Source organism: Nerophis ophidion, linkage group LG15 (assembly GCF_033978795.1).
Source record: "Nerophis ophidion isolate RoL-2023_Sa linkage group LG15, RoL_Noph_v1.0, whole genome shotgun sequence".
Lineage (NCBI taxonomy): Eukaryota > Metazoa > Chordata > Actinopteri > Syngnathiformes > Syngnathidae > Nerophis > Nerophis ophidion.
The window spans coordinates 17,860,637-17,878,438 of NC_084625.1; the positions used below are offsets into that span (position 1 = coordinate 17,860,637).

General features: G+C 40.6%; 1 protein-coding gene across 11 annotated transcripts in view; it reads left to right on the top strand.

The window, feature by feature from the left end:
* myo3a (myosin IIIA) overlaps positions 1–15,575 on the top strand; it is an 83,797-nt gene extending 68,222 nt beyond the window's left edge. For 10 of the 11 annotated variants that reach the window (XM_061921592.1, XM_061921591.1, XM_061921597.1 and 7 more), the window contains 9 exons: positions 21–183; positions 245–331; positions 394–517; positions 615–1,566; positions 1,641–1,785; positions 11,559–11,650; positions 11,806–11,846; positions 14,403–14,627; positions 15,108–15,575. In XM_061921592.1, the coding sequence (XP_061777576.1) occupies positions 21–183; positions 245–331; positions 394–517; positions 615–1,566; positions 1,641–1,785; positions 11,559–11,650; positions 11,806–11,846; positions 14,403–14,627; positions 15,108–15,252 (1,974 nt within the window). In that variant the 3' untranslated portion in view covers positions 15,253–15,575. Of the gene's footprint in view, positions 1–20; positions 184–244; positions 332–393; positions 518–614; positions 1,567–1,640; positions 1,786–11,558; positions 11,651–11,805; positions 11,847–14,402; positions 14,628–15,107 lie in introns of those variants that run through there. The other variant, XM_061921600.1, reaches the window with a different exon arrangement.
* Positions 15,576–17,802: the final 2,227 nt, after the last annotated feature.

The window sequence follows — 17,802 nt, forward strand, 5'->3', positions numbered from 1 at the left end:
ACGTAACGCAATCTGTTCAGGTTTTCCTCAAATACTACCACGTAGAACACCTGAATCTTATGGTGCAGCAGGCAATGCAGCGCATCATTCTGCTCCAGTCTTGCGTTAGAGGCTGGCTGGGCTGCAAACGCTACCGTCGGCTGCTGAAGGAGCGAGAGCAGGGCGCCCTGGTGCTGCAGTCAGGTTAGTCAACTGTGCATGGTTAACAAAAAAAGGACAATGTCATTCTTGGTTTAATTTCCAGCATATAGAGGTTACATAGTTCGAAAGAAGATTTCTAGCGACAAGAAAAATGTGAAGCTACAAGCCTTCATGGTCCAGTTTCAAGCCGGTAAAAACGTTGCTGGATTAGATGAGGGGGGAGCAGCTTGTTTTAACTGTCTTCTTGCTCAGTCTGCAGGAGCTATCTTGCAAAAAAGAAGTACAAAAAGATTGTTGAGGAAAAGCAGAAAGCAGCAACAAGAATTCAGGCGCACTACCGGGGTCACAAAGAAAGGAAAAGTTTGAAAAGGAAACGGTATGCGAAATTCTCTATCGTGTAGTGGAAACACAAGGTTACAAGCTAAACTGTGTCGCTTCATGTTAACCCAACTTAAATTCCACCTCGTTTCTAGAGAAGCTAAGGAGAAAGCTGAAACTGCACTGAAAAATGAGCCAGGGAAGACCATCACTCAGAATGTTTTTCCTGTATTTGATGGAAAAGAAGAAGAATCCAATGCTGCCGTCGTCCTGCAAAGCAACTTCCGAGGCTACCAGGATAGGAAGAAGTTTAAGGAGAGAAAAAAGACTATGGCTGGAGCGGAGCTGGAGCTACCATTCATCCTTTTAGAACCTCAATGTGGACAAGCGCTCATAAGCAAAGAACACGAAGAGGGTGCTAAGAGTGCGGAGGATGAGGATGAAGACAGCACATACGAAGCCGAGGAGAGCGAAGGTAGTGACCACACGCAGGTGCCAGAAGATGAGGTGGCAGATGAGGCGGAGGTTGAGCTTGGGGAAGACGCCTCGCCTGAAGATTCGAGGGTGTTGGAGAATGGAGACTCCACAAGTTTGCAAGAAGAGATCAAAGCTGATGTCCTAATTCAGAGTAACTACAGAGGTCAAAAGGAGAGGAAAAGGCTTCGGGAGGAAGTCGAGATCCAAGGCAAAGCAGATGAGCAGAAAGCGTCAGAGGAGGAAGGAGGCTCTGAGACCAAAGCGGCGTTGGTTCTTCAGAGTAACTTCAGAGGCCACGAGGATTGTAAACGACTTGAGGAGGAAGGAAAGATCCCTGGTTGGAAGACCAGCAAAACTAATAATGATGCAACCTGTGAGAGCCGAGAAGCAAACGTGGAAGCTATGACTCCAAACAATGTTGAACTAGGAGTGGCAGAAGAGGCTGTGGATGTTTCTGACGTTGTGATAGAACATAAAGATTATGCAGAAAAAGAGAGACGGGATGAGGAAGAAGAGGCTGCGGTAAAGATTCAGAGCAACTTTCGAGGCTACAAGGAACGCAAGAATCTGAAGGTCTACAAGGAAGCGGTACAGGACGAAGCTCAGCAGCTGAAGAGCTTTTCCAAACAGGTGACTTTGTTTTATGCAGTCATCACCGTCTAAGAACCTAACGCCCAATCATTGCTGCTACGTACATTCCGCAGATCGCAAAGACTTCTCAGAACTTTGTGGCCCTGCAGCAGAAGTTGACAGAGATTATCCAGGCCCATCAATCAAATCCACAGAGAAACGGCATGTTCGTGAAAGGAAAAGCAGTCAACGGCTTCGCTCCTCAGATTCACAAATCACGTAAGGGCATAACGATGCGAAATATTCTACCTGAGAATGGCGTTTTGTTTTTTTGTTTTTTTTTAACAAATATCGCCAAAACTACTTTATTGTAATGTTTGTCGCAAGGTTTTTTGTTCTCTCAAAGCTCATCCATCTTACAGTGGAGTTCAGAGAGTCATTTCCTGCTGCACAGAAAGTGAATGTCTACGTTTTGGTCCTGAGCCAGTAAGGTTGGAAATGTCGGCCCCCGTCAGCCTGCATTTCCATACTGCTCCTGTTTTCTCCGCACAGGGAATAGATACCTTTATTTCAGTCTTTTCCTGCTGAGGGATGCGATGTTATCTGCGGCGCGTTCTCGTGAGTCTTTGATTAGATCGGGAAACCTGTGAAAGTCAAGTGGCGAGGCAGGAAGCGCTTCTCTATCCGACGTGTCATCAAAATAAGTAATTGCTTTTTTGGAGGTAGGAAGGTTAGTGCATGGTTGGGGGCGGGGGAAGAAGGGACGGCAAATTCTAAAACGCTGCCCGCTGCCACTCCTGAAAGGTGAAAGGACGGTAATAACCTCTTGTTTGCATCATGTCTTTTTTTGGATGCTCTTATCGAAATAGCACTGGAAAGCAATAATGGACGCTGATATAGTGTATGTCACGCTCACATTTGAGTTAGACTTCACAAAATGGATATTTATATCATGTCTTTTTAATGTTTATTTTTAATCTACAGGAAACGGGTTTATTAGTGCTGATTTTAGAGATACTCATTGTACATCTATCATTACATTAGAGGTGCGCAATACATTTCAGACCGATAATTATCAAACTAATGTAACAATGATGATGTCATACCGATAAATCAGATTACATTAAAAAATAATGGCAAAAACTGATGTTTTAAAAAAAATCTACGGTCCAAGGAGGTGAGACTGCTGTAGGTGGGCTAGGGTGAGCAAATCAAGTGCTTCTTTTCTCCTACTGCAAAAGACAGGGTGTACAAACTACAGCCTCTGGGCCATGTCTGGCCCGCCAACCTGCAGTAGTCTCCAAATAATTATTAAATAAGAAAAGTTTAAAACAATTCACATCAGATCTCCTCTTGAGGCTAATGTAAGAAATGTTTGTCAATGGCCATGTGTAATGACCGTAGTTAGGTTATGTTCCTCATTCTGCTATGGGCATTATGTATTTGTGTGTGAGTACAATGTAGATATATAGATAGATAGTACTTTATTGATTCCTTCAGGAGAGTTCCTTCAGGAAAATTAAAATTCCAGCAGCAGTGTACAGAGTTGAGATCAATTTAAAGAAAAAAGTAAAAAGTAAATAATGGGGGTTTAAAAGGAAACAAAATAGAGAAAACAAATGTGTGCGTCTGTGTACGTGTGCATGCATCCGCATGACGGCGTATTGGTGATTTACCCCAAAATTGGGCTTTTTTGTTGTACTGTATTTTTACATGTTAATCATGTTTGGGAAACGTCCCTCTTCAATTTAATATTACATAATATGCCAAATTAATGCATTGCGATCACAAATCTTGTGTGCAAACTGCTGTGTAAAGTTGAACAGCACACACACACACACAGGCAGTATGAGACAGTATGCTGAGTTGGAATAAATTACATTAAAGATAGAGGTTTTGTATTAAATTAGAACTACAAGATACTGTATTTTTTTTTTTTATACATTTCTGAAGTTAGTGTAGTGATATAATCATTGGTTGAATGTATTTACATGCGTTTTCTAATTGCATTACAGGCATGGTATCATGTTACACATCTCATGAATTTGTAGCGCCGAATCAAAACGTTTGGACACACCTGTCATAGGAAGTTACAAATTTCCCCGAGCTCACTATAAACAAATATGTCGATTGCGTGGGACTTCTTCACGGTTTTAGAGGATATTTGGCCTGCTATTTGCGCCCTAATGTTCTGCAGAAATTCCACAAGAAGGGGAAAAAACACAGAAATTGAACACATTATCAGCCACCTGAAACATTAGGTGTTTTTTAAAACCTACAAAGACGACTGCGATTTAAGAAGCTGCCCCAAAATCAACTGCAGATAAAGGTGTGCAAAAACTACACCCAATCATTACATCTACATTTTTAAAATAATGGATGTAAAGAAGTTATCTGTATTGGTATTGGCTTGAAGAAAAAAAAATGTGAGTCCCTATTTATAATGCTACTTCTGTGGATGCATTTTTAGGCTTCTGCTTGACCAAAATGCGCATGGCAGCCGGTGAATGTTTTCAAGTGGACAGGTTTTTTACACTACACTTTTTTCAACACCCTAGACAAATAATTTTTTTTACGTTTTTTGTGAACGTGGCCGAACATAATGAACACATTTGCACAAAAAAGAGAAAAACAATGTCTCTTTCTCCTTATGTCTTTGGCGAAAATCACAAGTAAACGTGCAAGCAATGGTCTGTTATGTCAACAACCGCCTGTTTAGAAGTGAGCCAGAACATGTTCCAATATAATTATTGTCTCTTAAAGCCCCCTTCTATATACAGGACATGATATGAAAGTCTATACTATTCTGTAAAATCCTTCATTTCTCAAAAAATGTGCCTGCTAAAGATGTAGTTTTTTGTAATCCAAACTAGATTGGATATACTCAAGATCAAAGGGTGTAATTAATGCATACACCGTCAGTGTTATTTTAATTCTTCTATTTGACCTTTACTGGCTGTTCTTTAGATGAGCAGGCAGCCTGAGGCTACATGTCAACTTATGCGTGTTATTTCCCGGGGCTGGTGCTGCAATGCCAGCTCGCTTTTCCATAAATTAATGCACATAATAATAACTCCATCACAATTGTGTGTGACACGCACAAAAAACGTACCCGTCACAATGCTCCTCACGGGGAAAAGTCGTCAAAGCTTAATCACGTTTTGTGACAATTATAGCTGGAATCAATTAGATGTTATGTGAAATTGGCTTGTGCTAGTTTCTTTGTATTACAGACAGACCTGCTCATTCATATTAAAAACTTTTCGCCTGTTTTGGATGGATTTTACTCACCTGTTTTCCTTGCTTGAACATGATTAATAAAAAGTAACACTGAAAGGTCACTGTAATATATTTGCAATAAAAGTTGAATATTGTCGCCGTCCATCACCGTTGACACCAATGATAGACTACGGTGTGTGCGCTCCCTCGTCACGCTTGATGTGGTCACAAGCTGCTCACAAAACTCCTGTCGGCCATGCTCGGCAAAGTTAGCAAACACTTATTTTGTGTGTCAGAGGTTGATTGGCATCACTTCTGTTGGAAAATTCAAACCTGCCAAGGCCTGGAGGTTAAACTGCAGCCAGAATGGAGGGTCGCTCGATAAGCCAAAGGTCGCGCTCTGGTCTGTCCTAATGATTGAACTTTGCCTCGAACGTGATGATAACCACTAGTGATGCCTGCACGCTTGAACTTTTCACACCAACGTGGTCAGGGAGAACATTTTCATTGTTCAATGCTTGGTTTTGACGCAAATATTCAAGATATCAAAAAAGCGCTGCAAGCTACAAATCCTTCGTTTTTAAAGTTAATGTGATGATTTTCCAATAATTTAAAATAAATATCAGAGGAGCCACAGTAATGTATTAAGTGATCTAAAAAAAATATAGCCTTGGTGCTGGAATTGAGACGGTTTAAAAGTGATTTTGTAAGCCCGAGTGTGTCGGTAGCTTCAATGCTAACGAGCTATGTTTGGCACTTTTGAACACTTTATCTACTTTTTACATATACTCTGTAACTTTTCCAAGGTAATAGATGTCATCTATCACTTGATTACTGAGCTTTAGAAAACTTACGGTGAAACTGTTCATTTCCAGGTGACGCAAATCGCGTGCTAAACACTAGCTAGCTTAAATACCATACCAACTTTATTTAAATGCTAACACAGAGTAGAGGCCAAAAGTTTGGACACACCTTCTCCTCATTCAATGTGTTTTCTTTATTTTCATGACTATTTACATTGTAGATTGTCACTGAAGGCATCAAAACTATGAATGAACACGTGGAGTTATGTACCTAAAAAAAAAAAGGTGAAGTAACTGAAAACATGTTTTATATTCTCGTTTCTTCAAAATAGCCAGCCATTGCTCTGATTACTGCTTTGCACACTCTTGGCATTCTCTCGATGAGCTTCAAGCACACCTGTGAAGTGAAAACCATTTCAGGTGACTACCTCTTGAAGCTCATCGAGAGAATGCCAAGAGTGTGCTAAGCAGTAATCAGAGCAAAAAATGGCTATTTTGAAGAAAATAGAATGTAAAACCGTATTTTCACCCTTATTTTGTTAAGTACATAACTTCACATGTGTTCATTCACAGTTTTGATGCCTTTAGTGACAATCTACAATGTAAAGATGTCAAGATAGCAAGAGTAACTCCCCTTTTTAAAAAAGCAAGCAAATTAGAACCCGGTAACTACCGACCTGTTTCTATTCTCAGTTCCATTTTGTAAGTAATGGAAAAAAAATGTTTATGAAGAGGTCGATAGTTACCTTACTACTAAATAACTCATGTACAAATTCCAATCCGGCTTCAGAACTAACCACTCCACTGACACATGCCTTCTCTATCTGACCGACCACATCAAACATGAGGTGGACGCGGGCATATACTGAGGCATGGTCATGCTGAACCTTCAGAAAGCCTTTGACACCGTTAACCACGCTATACTGTTGGATAAGCTCAGAGCAACCGGATTTGATAAAACCTCATCGAGCTGAATGCAATCTTACTTGGAGGAGAGGAAACAGGTGGTAGAGGTGAACGGCACCATGTCCTCCCACCCCCTCTCAGTAAGCTGTGGAGTCTCCCAAGGCAGCCTTTACTGTTCCTAATATATGTAAATGACATGTCATCAGCATGCGACTGTGAATTGTTCCTGTTTGCGGATGACTCGGCCCTGCTGGTATCCGGCAAGGACAAGAAACAGGTGGAAAAAATCCTCAGTGCTGAACTCCAAAGTATTTGCACCTGGCTCGCTGACAATAAACTTTCCATACACTTGGGTAAAACGGTATCCATTCTATTTGGGTCCCAAATCAACTTTAAGAAAGTCAGTGACTTCACTATAAAAGTGGGTGACATTGTTATCACCAGGAAAGATGAGGTCACCTACCTAGGTTCCATTTTAGAGGCTAATCTTTCCTGTGATAAAATGGCAACCAAGGTAATCAAAAAGATCAACCGACGAACAAGATTTCTTTACAATATCTCCTTTCTGGTCAACAAAAGCAACTTGAAGATTCTAGCGGGAACTCTCGTTCAACCTTTTTCCGATTACGCTTGCACCTCCTGGTACTTTAGCACCTCCAAAACCTTCAAATCTAGACTCCAAACATCCCAGAACAAGATAGTCAGGTTACTTCTAGACCTCCACCCCAGATCACAATTCACTCTTACCCACTTCTCCAAAGTGGGCTGGCTCAGGGTGGAGGACAGAGTAAAACAACTTGTCCTGAGCCTAGTCTATAAAATCTGCTACACCTCCCTGATACCGAAGTACATGTCAAACTACTTCCTTAAAGGCCTACTGAAACCCACTACTACCGACCACGCAGTCTGATAGTTTATATACCAATGATGAAATTTTAACATTGATACACATGCCATTACGGTCGGTTTATTTTACTAAATTGCAATTTTATATTTCCCGCGAGGTATCCTGTTGAAAACGTCCCGGAATGATGACGCGTATGATGACCCGTGCGCGTGAGGTCTCGGGTTGTAGCGGACATTATTTCCAGCCCGATCCAATCTATAAGCAGTCTCATTTAATTGCATAATTACACAGTATTCTGGACATCTGTGTTGCTGAATCTTTTGCAATTTGTTCAATGAATAATGGAGAACTCAAAGTAGAAAGATGTAGGTGGGAAGTGGTGTATTGCAGCTGCCGGTAGCAACACAAACACAGCCGGTGTTTCCTTGTTTAAAATTCCCGAAGATGAAGCTTTATTATGGAACAGAGTAGTCAAGCAAACATGGCAGGTTTCGGTGAGAAAATTGTGGTAGACATCAGTGGAGCTTGCGTCCTGCTGCAGCTGCGTGGCTTCCTTATCTCAAAGACACTGGCGGTCACTACACCCGTGGCCACACCCCTCCGACTCTCAGGTACTATATAATTTCACTAAAACACTAGTAACACAACAGGCAGATAAGGGATTTTCCAGAATTATCGTAGTAAATGTGTCTAATAACATCTGAATCGCTCTCACTGCCCCCCTTTTTTTTGTAGTCCTTCACTCTCATTATCCTCATCCACGAATCTTTCATCCTCGCTCAATTTAATGGCGAAATTGTCGCTTTGTCGGTCCGAATTGCTCTAGCTGCTGGTGGCTATGATTGTAAACAATGTGAAGATGTGAGGAGTCCTACAACCCGTGACGTTACGCGCACATTGTCTGCTACTTCCGGTACAGGATAGGCTTTTTTATTAGCGACCAAAAGTTGCGAACTTTATTGTCAATGTTCTCTACTAAATCCTTTCAGCAAAAATATGGCAATATCGCGAAATGATCAAGTATGACATAGAATGGACCTGCTATCCCTGTTTAAATAAGAAAATCTCATTTCAGTAGGCCTTTAACATAAATGACCGTCATAACCACAACACCAGGGGGAGCTCCACAAACCACATTAAACCCAGATTCCGATTTAACAGAGGTCTTAACTCATTCTCCTTCTATGCCACATCAATATGGAATGCACTCCCAACGGGTGTAAAAGAAAGTGAATCTCTATCCTCCTTCAAAACCGCACTAAAAGGATACCTCAAGGCAACTTCAACCCTTGACCAACACCCTCCCCCCACCACATCCCACCTCCCCGGATTGTAAATAATCAGATGTATATACTTGTTCTTATGCTCTCTAAACTCACTATGTTCACCGCTCGCTGCAAATATCCTACCAAGTCATACCTACACTGTTTCAATGTCCATTTCTCTGATGATGCAATTGTTGATGATCAAACCTAAACCCCCCGCCCCCGATTGTAAATAATTTAAATAATTCAATGTGATTATTAACTTGTGTGATGACTGTATTATGCTGACAGTATATATTTGTACCATGAATTAATTAACGTGGACCCCGACTTAAACAAGTTGAAAAACTTATTCAGGTGTTACCATTTAGTGGTCAATTTTACGGAATATGTACTGTACTGTGCAATCTACTAATAAAAGTCTCAATCAATCAATCAAAAATAGTCATGAAAATAAAGAAAACGCATTGAATGAGGAGAAGGTGTGTCCAAACTTTTGGCCTTTACTGTATACAGTACAAGACACATTTACATTTTTCCCCATTAAAAACATCATAGCCCCCCCCCCAATTTTTTTTTTGACATGTTCAGTTATTTTTATGGAATGTATATGTCAAAAAATAAAAAACAACATAGCCACATTTAACACATTGCTGTCCGAGCAACTAAAACTGAACTTGGTTAAAGGATTTCAGTCTGCGCTGAAGTACCTTTTGAGCAAATTTAACAGTACTGTGATAACTTTGGTCACAATAACCTTGATATAAAATATTTATCATTTCATGGTCACAAACATTAGCAACAATAGCGTTGCAATGTACTGTAAGCTACAGTGCTAACGCTACACTTGCATTTTAACAGCAATGTCATGCTGAGTTAGCATATTGGCTGAAGAAAACAAAAGATTGACAGATGTGGCAGAGCTTTGGGCTTTATTTTAAAGTGTAGCAAAGCCTGCTTTTTTTCTATAACATGCTTGCTTAGCGATTTGCTGAAGAAAAACTAAATGATGAAACTTTATTTTATTATTTGTAACAAAGCAAAGAGGGTTTATTTTTTATTTTCGTGGCCTAATGAAAACCTGCAACTTCAAAAGCAATTCTGAAAAGTGCACATGGAGCAAGTATCACCTTTTTGTTAACTTGTTTTCATAGTTGATATTTCAATAGTTACAGTTGTGATCAAAATTATACAACCCCCACACAATTTTGGTGTTTTAACTAGTTCGACATTTTTACCGTATTTTGTTTATAGTCATATCAAATAAAGATGTGTCAAATAGACAAATGCAACTTAAATTGTAACACTCTATTTTACAAAATACCAAAAAAGGACATTTTTCTTAATATCTCATTGACAAAATTATTCAACCTCTTGAAGATCATAACTCTTAAGAACAGAATTTGAATAAGGTATTTTCAATCAGTTGTTGAAAACACCTGTGGATGTGATTAGGACCATAACGAGCTACAAGCTGATTGTAAAACACTGACGCTCAGCTTCTTGTAGATGGTCAATGGTGTATTTGCAACATGGTGAAGTCCAGGGAGTGGTCAAAGAAGTCAAGAGAGGAGGTAATTTCTCTTCATAAGAAAGGATATGGATATAAGAAAATAGCAAAGACATTACACATTCCAAGAGACACAGTTGGGAGCACAATTCGCAAATTTAAAGCTAAAGGCACAGTGGAAACACTACCTGGGCGTGGTAGAAAGAGGATGCTGTGTGCGTACAGTGGTGAAAAACCCCCGGGTAACAGCTGAGGAACTACAACAGGACATTGCAGAGGGGGGAACGCAGGTTTCGTCCCAGACAATAAGGCGCGCACTACGAGATGAAGGCCTCCATGCCAGAACTCCCAGGCGCACACCACTTCTGACTACCGGGCACAAGAAAAATAGACTCCAGTATGCCAAAAATCCTCTGGACAAACCCCAAAGGTTTTGGGAAACTGTTCTATGGAGTGATGAGACAAAACTGGAACTCTTTGGGCCTATGAATCAACGTTATGTCTGGAGGAGAAAAAATGAAGCTTACAAAGAGAAGAACACCTTGCCTACTGTTAAGCATGGTGGGGGGTCAATCATGCTCTGGGGCTGTTTCTCTGCCTCAGGTACCGGGAATCTCCAGCGCGTTCAAGGCATTATGAATTCTATTTCCTAGCAGGATATATTAGCTGCAAATGTCATGAAGTCAGTGACGAAGCTGAGGCTTGGGAGACGTTGGACCTTCCAACAGGACAAGGATCCCAAGCATACCTCCAAATCAACATCAGAGTGGTTGTAGAAGAAGAGCTGGAAGATTCTGGAGTGGCCTTCACAGTCGCCAGACCTTAATTCTCTAGAAAAGCTGTGGTGGGACTTGAAGAAGGCAGTTGCAGCACGCAAGCCCAAGAGTATGAATGAACTGGAGGCCTTTGCCCAAGAGGAATGGGCTAAAATACCTGTAAATGGTTGCAAGAAGCTTGTGTCCGGTTATGTATCACCTTTGAAGGATGTAATTACTGCCAAAGGGTGTTCTACTAAGTACTAAAGATGCATGTAACTCAGGGGTTGAATCATTTTGTCAATGAGATATTAAGAAAAATGTCCTTTTTTGGTATTTTGTAAAATACAGTGTTACAATTTAAGTTGCATGTGTCTGTTTGACACATCTTTATTTGATATGACTATAAACAAAATACAGAATAAATGTCTAACTTGCTAGAACACCAAAATTGTGTGGGGGTTGAATAATTTTGATAACTGTATTGCAAGTGACTTCGAAAATGTGTATGTTTTATGGTGCCTGCCTTCGGATATCAGATTATATTTAGCTGTTCTAACTAATTTTGGCATCTTTAACTGTGATGCTTTTGCTCATATGTTGATCAATGTTCATTGTCCTAACTAAAATAGTTAATCAAATTCAAACAAGAGGGGGAGACAATAGATTTTACTCACGTTTGGTGCTCATAAACAGGCTCTACGGACAGAACATACATTGCTAGATCTTGTCTTTGTGTCCTTTCAGCTGACAAGAGGCTGTCCAGGCCACCCCGCCGGACCCTGCAGCCAAAGACCCTCAACACGCCGGAGGACTGCACCTACTACACGCTAATTCATGTGAGTCCACAAAGACAGTCTTTTTCAACATTTTCCTACTTGCATTACTCATGAAGGTTTATTGTATGATCAACCCAAAGGTTATCAAACTTCAGCATCCGTAGTGTGTTTTTACTGTCGATGATCACCACTGACATGTTCGCGCTTCCTTCCAGCGCTCCATTCAGGATGACAAACGCAAGCCCAGAAAAGAAGGGTAAGTCCATTTTTAAGCATGATTTAACATCCTCTTTTGCACACAGTGAGCCAACGCAGTGTGGCGACTACATAACGACAGTGTTTAATGGTCTGTGGAATCACAAACCTCCTCTGGGAAATTTACTAGCGTCTCCTCGCGTCACGTCCACCCGTCGGACACAGTACCTGTGGAAATATGAACGTTGCTGTCCTTCAATGCAAGACATTGACGTATTGTCATGTAGGGTGTTGTTCGAGGCAGCAGTTTAGCATTGGCCGGGTTTAAGTGATACAGACAGGAAAACACTGGGGGAGCTTTCGGTTTTTAATCACCACACTGTATTCTACAAGGCATGTCCTAACTTTTTTCACCAAAGGCCGCATACTGAAAAGTCAAATCATATATATCTTTTTTTTTTGTTGGTTTTTTTTTTTTGTTAAAAAAAAAAAAAAAAAAGTGGGGATTTACGAACCCCACATTGTACGAACTTCTCGATTAACAAACCACAGACCGAATATAGATATGCTTTGGTGTATGAATCGTTTCAATTGACCCATTGTTTCTCTAACAGAGCCGCCATTTTGTGCCTGGCAGCACATCCATTGTGGGAGAGCTGTTCAATCGCTGGCGCTCATTCAGTCAGTAGAGCACAGTGCTGCCGTTAGGTACTTAATGTGCCTATTAAGGGTTTTTTTTAGTCTTTTTACAACCTTTTTTAGTTTTGTGATCTAGCTCAATATGAGTCCAAAGAAAACTAATTGAAACATTTAAGAAGTATCCACAGCATTGTCGACACAGCCTTTCCCCACTCCCGCTCCCTTCGGCTGCGTGCAAAGAAAATTAACAGACAATGTATAGTGAATTTCGTTGTAGCGCCCTGGTTGTTAAATTTCAAGTCTTTTGTGATTACAAACTGAGTGCACCACAGCAGTACACCTAGTTGTTGTCCTGACTTTATTACATAAAAAGTTGATCCATCACTCCCTTGTTTTGTTTATATACTATATATGTTTATGTAATACTGTATACTACTTGATATTGTGTTCATAGTCTAATATATGGACTTTTGTCGATGGCTAGAACCCATTACAACGGAACCTCAATTGACAAGCTTAATTGGTTCTTGAACATGGGTTGTAAACCAAAAGGTTTGTATAGTGAAGCAACTTTCTCCATAAAAAACAATTTAAATATGAATAGGTTCCAGACTAGACAAAAAAAAATCCTTATTTTAGTTAGTTCATACACTTTGAACACAATATAAAGTGCTATACAGTACCGTATATCAACAATCATAACTAGGAGGTGATGGATCAACTTTCTCTTTAACAACCCAAAACAACACACTGCTGTCCTCCTAAATGCACTGCCCTGCCAGCACGCGCATGCACACACAGTCCCTTTGGTGCCCTCACAAACTATCAGAAATCACAAAAATCCTTAACTTTAACAACCATATTGCTACAATAAACATTTTAAAAAAATAAAATCTCACAGACATCGGCAAAGAAGGAGCTGATATGAAAGGCGCAGACAGTGGGATAGAATAAAGGGCTCAGGGATGAGGGGTGTGTGTGCATGTAAGAGGCACCCCTGAGCGAGGGATAGATTTTCTCCTCCTTTTTCCAGAAAAGTGCGATCTCATCACAATTAAATCCTGAACCTGCTTTGTTGACTTGTGAGCGCCAATTATTTACTCCTCACAGTCTTCTTTTTTTTTTAACTCCATGGCGATTCCATCCTTCTTTCCACGCTGATCTGTTGTGTTTTGGGGACTATTGAGTTAACAAAATGGACAAAACATGTTCAAAGGTAGTGTACTGCTCAGCATTTGAAGTGGAGGGCTTTTTCTCCCCGAAAATGCTGCGCACTACTTTTTACCTGCAGGCAGGAGACAAAATGAATGAAGCGTTCGCACACAAAGGGCCTATTTGGGTCGATCTAATAGCTTTTGAATGGAAAAGTTCCCCTCTGAATGGAAAAGTTCCCAAATAGAGGGGGTTGTAAATGAAGGTTCTACTGTATTCATATTAATACTGTTTCTTATTGTTAAATGTTCATTAATATAAAAATGTTTTATCTACAAACCCTGTTCAAAAACCAATATTGTGTGTAAATCGAGGTTCTACTGTACTGTATTTGGATGAAGAAGAGAGCACTTAGCACACACCAGTGGAACACAGCTATTAAGAGTCATGAGGGGAAACAAAGCGTCACAATGATGATGGTGACCGCCTTAAATGGCAAATTCACCCGTGATAAAATATTTTAAGGACTCCTGTCAATCACTCTAAAGATGCAGACGATAGTAGCGCTGATTATAATCAACACAAAGGAAGGTATCATCATCATCATGCCTCATCAGCAGAAGAAAGCTGCAGAGAAACAAACACTTTCCTGTGAGCTGCTCCTCATGTCATGAAGGCTGATTGGAATATCCGTCATGGCTGGTAATGTGTGAAACTTATTGATCGCCATGTGGACATTCTCACATTGGGTCAGCATCAGTCACACAGAGGTCAGAGTGTAGCGTACCAGAATCCTATTCTCCTTTTTATGAGTTTTTCCTTGTAGTCCAGGTAAGCTGCTGGATGTGGACGAACAGTACTACCAGGCCTTACCCACCAGCAGGTCTACCCCCACCATTTTTACTGACAAAGCGTCCTCCAGCGGCATCCAACGGCGGTGGTCCATGGATAGGACATCCTCTGTGGTGGCCCAACCGGAACCTGTTGTACAAATAGAGTCCAGCCAGCGAGTAGCCACTGAGACCGAGTCTAAACCTGCCAAAGACACCAGGTACCCCTCTGATAAGACCAGAATGTTCTAGGTTTACAGAAAATACAGCAGTAGGATTTGAAGTCATTTACCACAAAAATGTAATCACTCAGAGGAAAAAAACACTTTGTACAAATTAACTTGTTTATCCAGACAATATTCTTATAAAGAAACAACAACCTCGAGGCGGCGGACTCTTAAATGAGTGTGCAGATGGCGCGTATGTTTGATGCCGTCGTCTGGCAGTCGTGGCGATTTAGAGTAAAGCTAATTACGGGAAAGCCGCCTGCAGCTACAGGAAATTGTCTTTTTCCCCCCAAAACAAATTTGGGATGTTGCAATCTTTACATCAGTTGGGCCCCAAAAATGTAACTAAATTTATCTTAACGCTGCATTTCAGACGGCCAGAAAGTCAAAAATGTGTCACTCAAGGCTGATGGCCTTAAATATGTTGTGACTGTTTTGATTCTGAGAACACTTTCTGCCTTCTTCTCTTCGTAGCTCTGTTCTGTCAAACAGGCGCTGCGTTCCCAGAATTTCCTCTACGGAGAGTCGCTCCGAGGAGAACCCTCACGACTTCAGGCACCTGCTGAGGAAGACCTCCCAAAGACGGAGACTCATCAGGCAGTACCGAGCACAGGACTGAGTTTTTTTAGGCAGGTTATACTGACCAACAATACTTGACTGATCACATCTTTGGCCCAAGATGTCGATGCTGCACTCAAACACAACATTTTAGATACTTGTGAATAAAATACAGGTTTTATTTCAAAACGCCTGGAAATAAGACAGTGCAGCAGATATTCTCTTTCAGGTTGTTGATATGCTTCCAAGCTCTAGACATATTTTTAATGTTAAAAATCTTTGTGTGCATCCTTATCTTATTTATAAATATTACAAATTCAAAAAATCCAGCTATGTCTACTCATTCAAGACTAACACAGGGTACATTAAACTGTGAAGACACTGCCTTTTTTTTTTTTAAGTGTCTGTTTTTGGCGAGGTGTGAATATTGAATAGCGAAAAAAGAAAACAAAAGCGGCCATGGTTGTATGCCTTGGGGTGCTCCACATGCTTGCATTATTGAATGATAAAACCGTGAAAGGAAAAAAACGACAGTTGCCGTTTTGAATATTTTCTGGTGTATTGGGGCTGCACGGTACCCAATGGTTAGCACATGAACAAGGTTGAGGGTTTGAATTGTCGTTTGCCTAATTCAGGGGTTCTTAACCTTTATGATTTGGGGCCCAACATTTCTACTAGATGGGGCCAAGGCCCACTCTAATATTAAAACTGAGGTAATATTACTCTGGATTTTAATGGTATTCAATAGTTGCAGTATACCTAACCTACTTGCAGTTTATAAAAAAAATATTCACCAAATATAGTGCCTAGGAAGGGATTTATAAATAACTGCCAAAAAATAAAGGTACATATTGTGGTAAAATATATATGCAAAAGTAATGTAGAGTATGTTTCTTAACTAAACAGTCATCCATCCATCCATTTTCTACCACTTATTCGCTTTTGGGGTCGCGGGGGGCGCTGGCGCCTATCTCAGCTACAATCGGGCGGAAGGCGGGGTACACCCTGGACAAGTCGCCACATCATCGCAGGGCCAACACAGATAGACAGACCACATTCACACTCACATTCACACACTAGGGCCAATTTAGTGTTGCCAATCAACCTATCCCCAGGTGCATGTCTTTGGAGGAAGCCGGAGTACCCGTAGGGAACCCACGCATTCACGGGGAGAACATGCAAACTCCACACAGAAAGATCCCGAGCCTGGATTTGAACCCAGGACTGCAGGAACTTCGTATTGTGAGGCAGATGCACTAACCCCTCTGCCACCGTGAAGCCCAACTAAACAGTCAATAAAATTAAAGTGCACATAAAGATACAGTGTCAGCACTTAAGTCATATTTTTTGTTCTTAAAAGGGAACTGCACTTTTTTTTGGAAGTATTTTTTTGCATTCCAACTTGTAATATTCAGCTTCTTCTACCTGGCTAGCAATTTGGCTATTGGGAGCAATCCATTCTACCTCTAGATTACTTTAAAAATGCTTTCAAAAATTGTCAGCAATCTGTACTGACTGAAAAACATGAACAATCATTTTACACTATCTGTTAAGTATTGGCACAGGGGTTAGTGCATGTTCCTCACAATACAGAGGTCCTGAGTTGTCCTGGGTTTAGTCCCGGGCTCAGGATCTTTCTGTGCAATGTTCTCCCCGTTACTGCGTGGGTTCCCTCTGGCTACTCCTACTTCCTCCTACTGCCAAAAACATGCACCTGGGGATAGTTTGATTGGCAACACTAAATTGGCCCTAGTGTGTGAGTGTGAAATCTGTGTTGGCCCTGCGATGAGGTGACGACTTATCCAAGGTGTACCCCACCTTTTGTCCGAATGCAGCGGGACAAGCGATAGAAAATGGATGGATGGATGTAAAGTATTAGCCCACATTTCATGTTTTGTTTGTACACAGCCAGCTTGACATTGTAGGTAGTTGTCATAACTATCATGATAAATATTATTGTGACTCATTCGATGGACAGTCGTGCGTTTGGTCCAAGGACGTTTTTTCAATTAACTTTAGGTAAGCGCACCATTTATGTCTGGTGCTTGGCTCCAAGTTCCATATTTGCAGTGTCAAGTCACGCTGGTGACACTCTCGCCTTCTGTCTGCTCCAGCGTTTCACCTCTTTGTGCTCGCTTTTATAACCAGTAGTTGATCCTCTGTATGTTCAGCTTCAAAAAGATAACATTTTGAATTCTTCTTGTCCAGAAAATAGTCTTCTTCGTCGTCTGTTAATATGTCTGCCGTGAAGAGAACACACACGTTTGTTGCCGGAAGTTTGTTGTTATGGGAACAGAAATAAATGCACTAAGGAAATCTGTTCAGGCAATGCTTAAACTGACCAGAATATGGTAAATATTGTACATATTGTTATGAATTTGTCTGTTACATTATATATATCTATATATATGTGTGTGTATATATATATATATACACACACACACATATATATGTATATATATATATACACACACACACACACACACTCACACATAAAGAATATATATATATGTACATACACACTTATAAACAATATGTGTGTGTAATCTCTATATATGTATGTGTTTATAAGTGTGTGTGTGTATGTATGTATGTATATATATATATATAT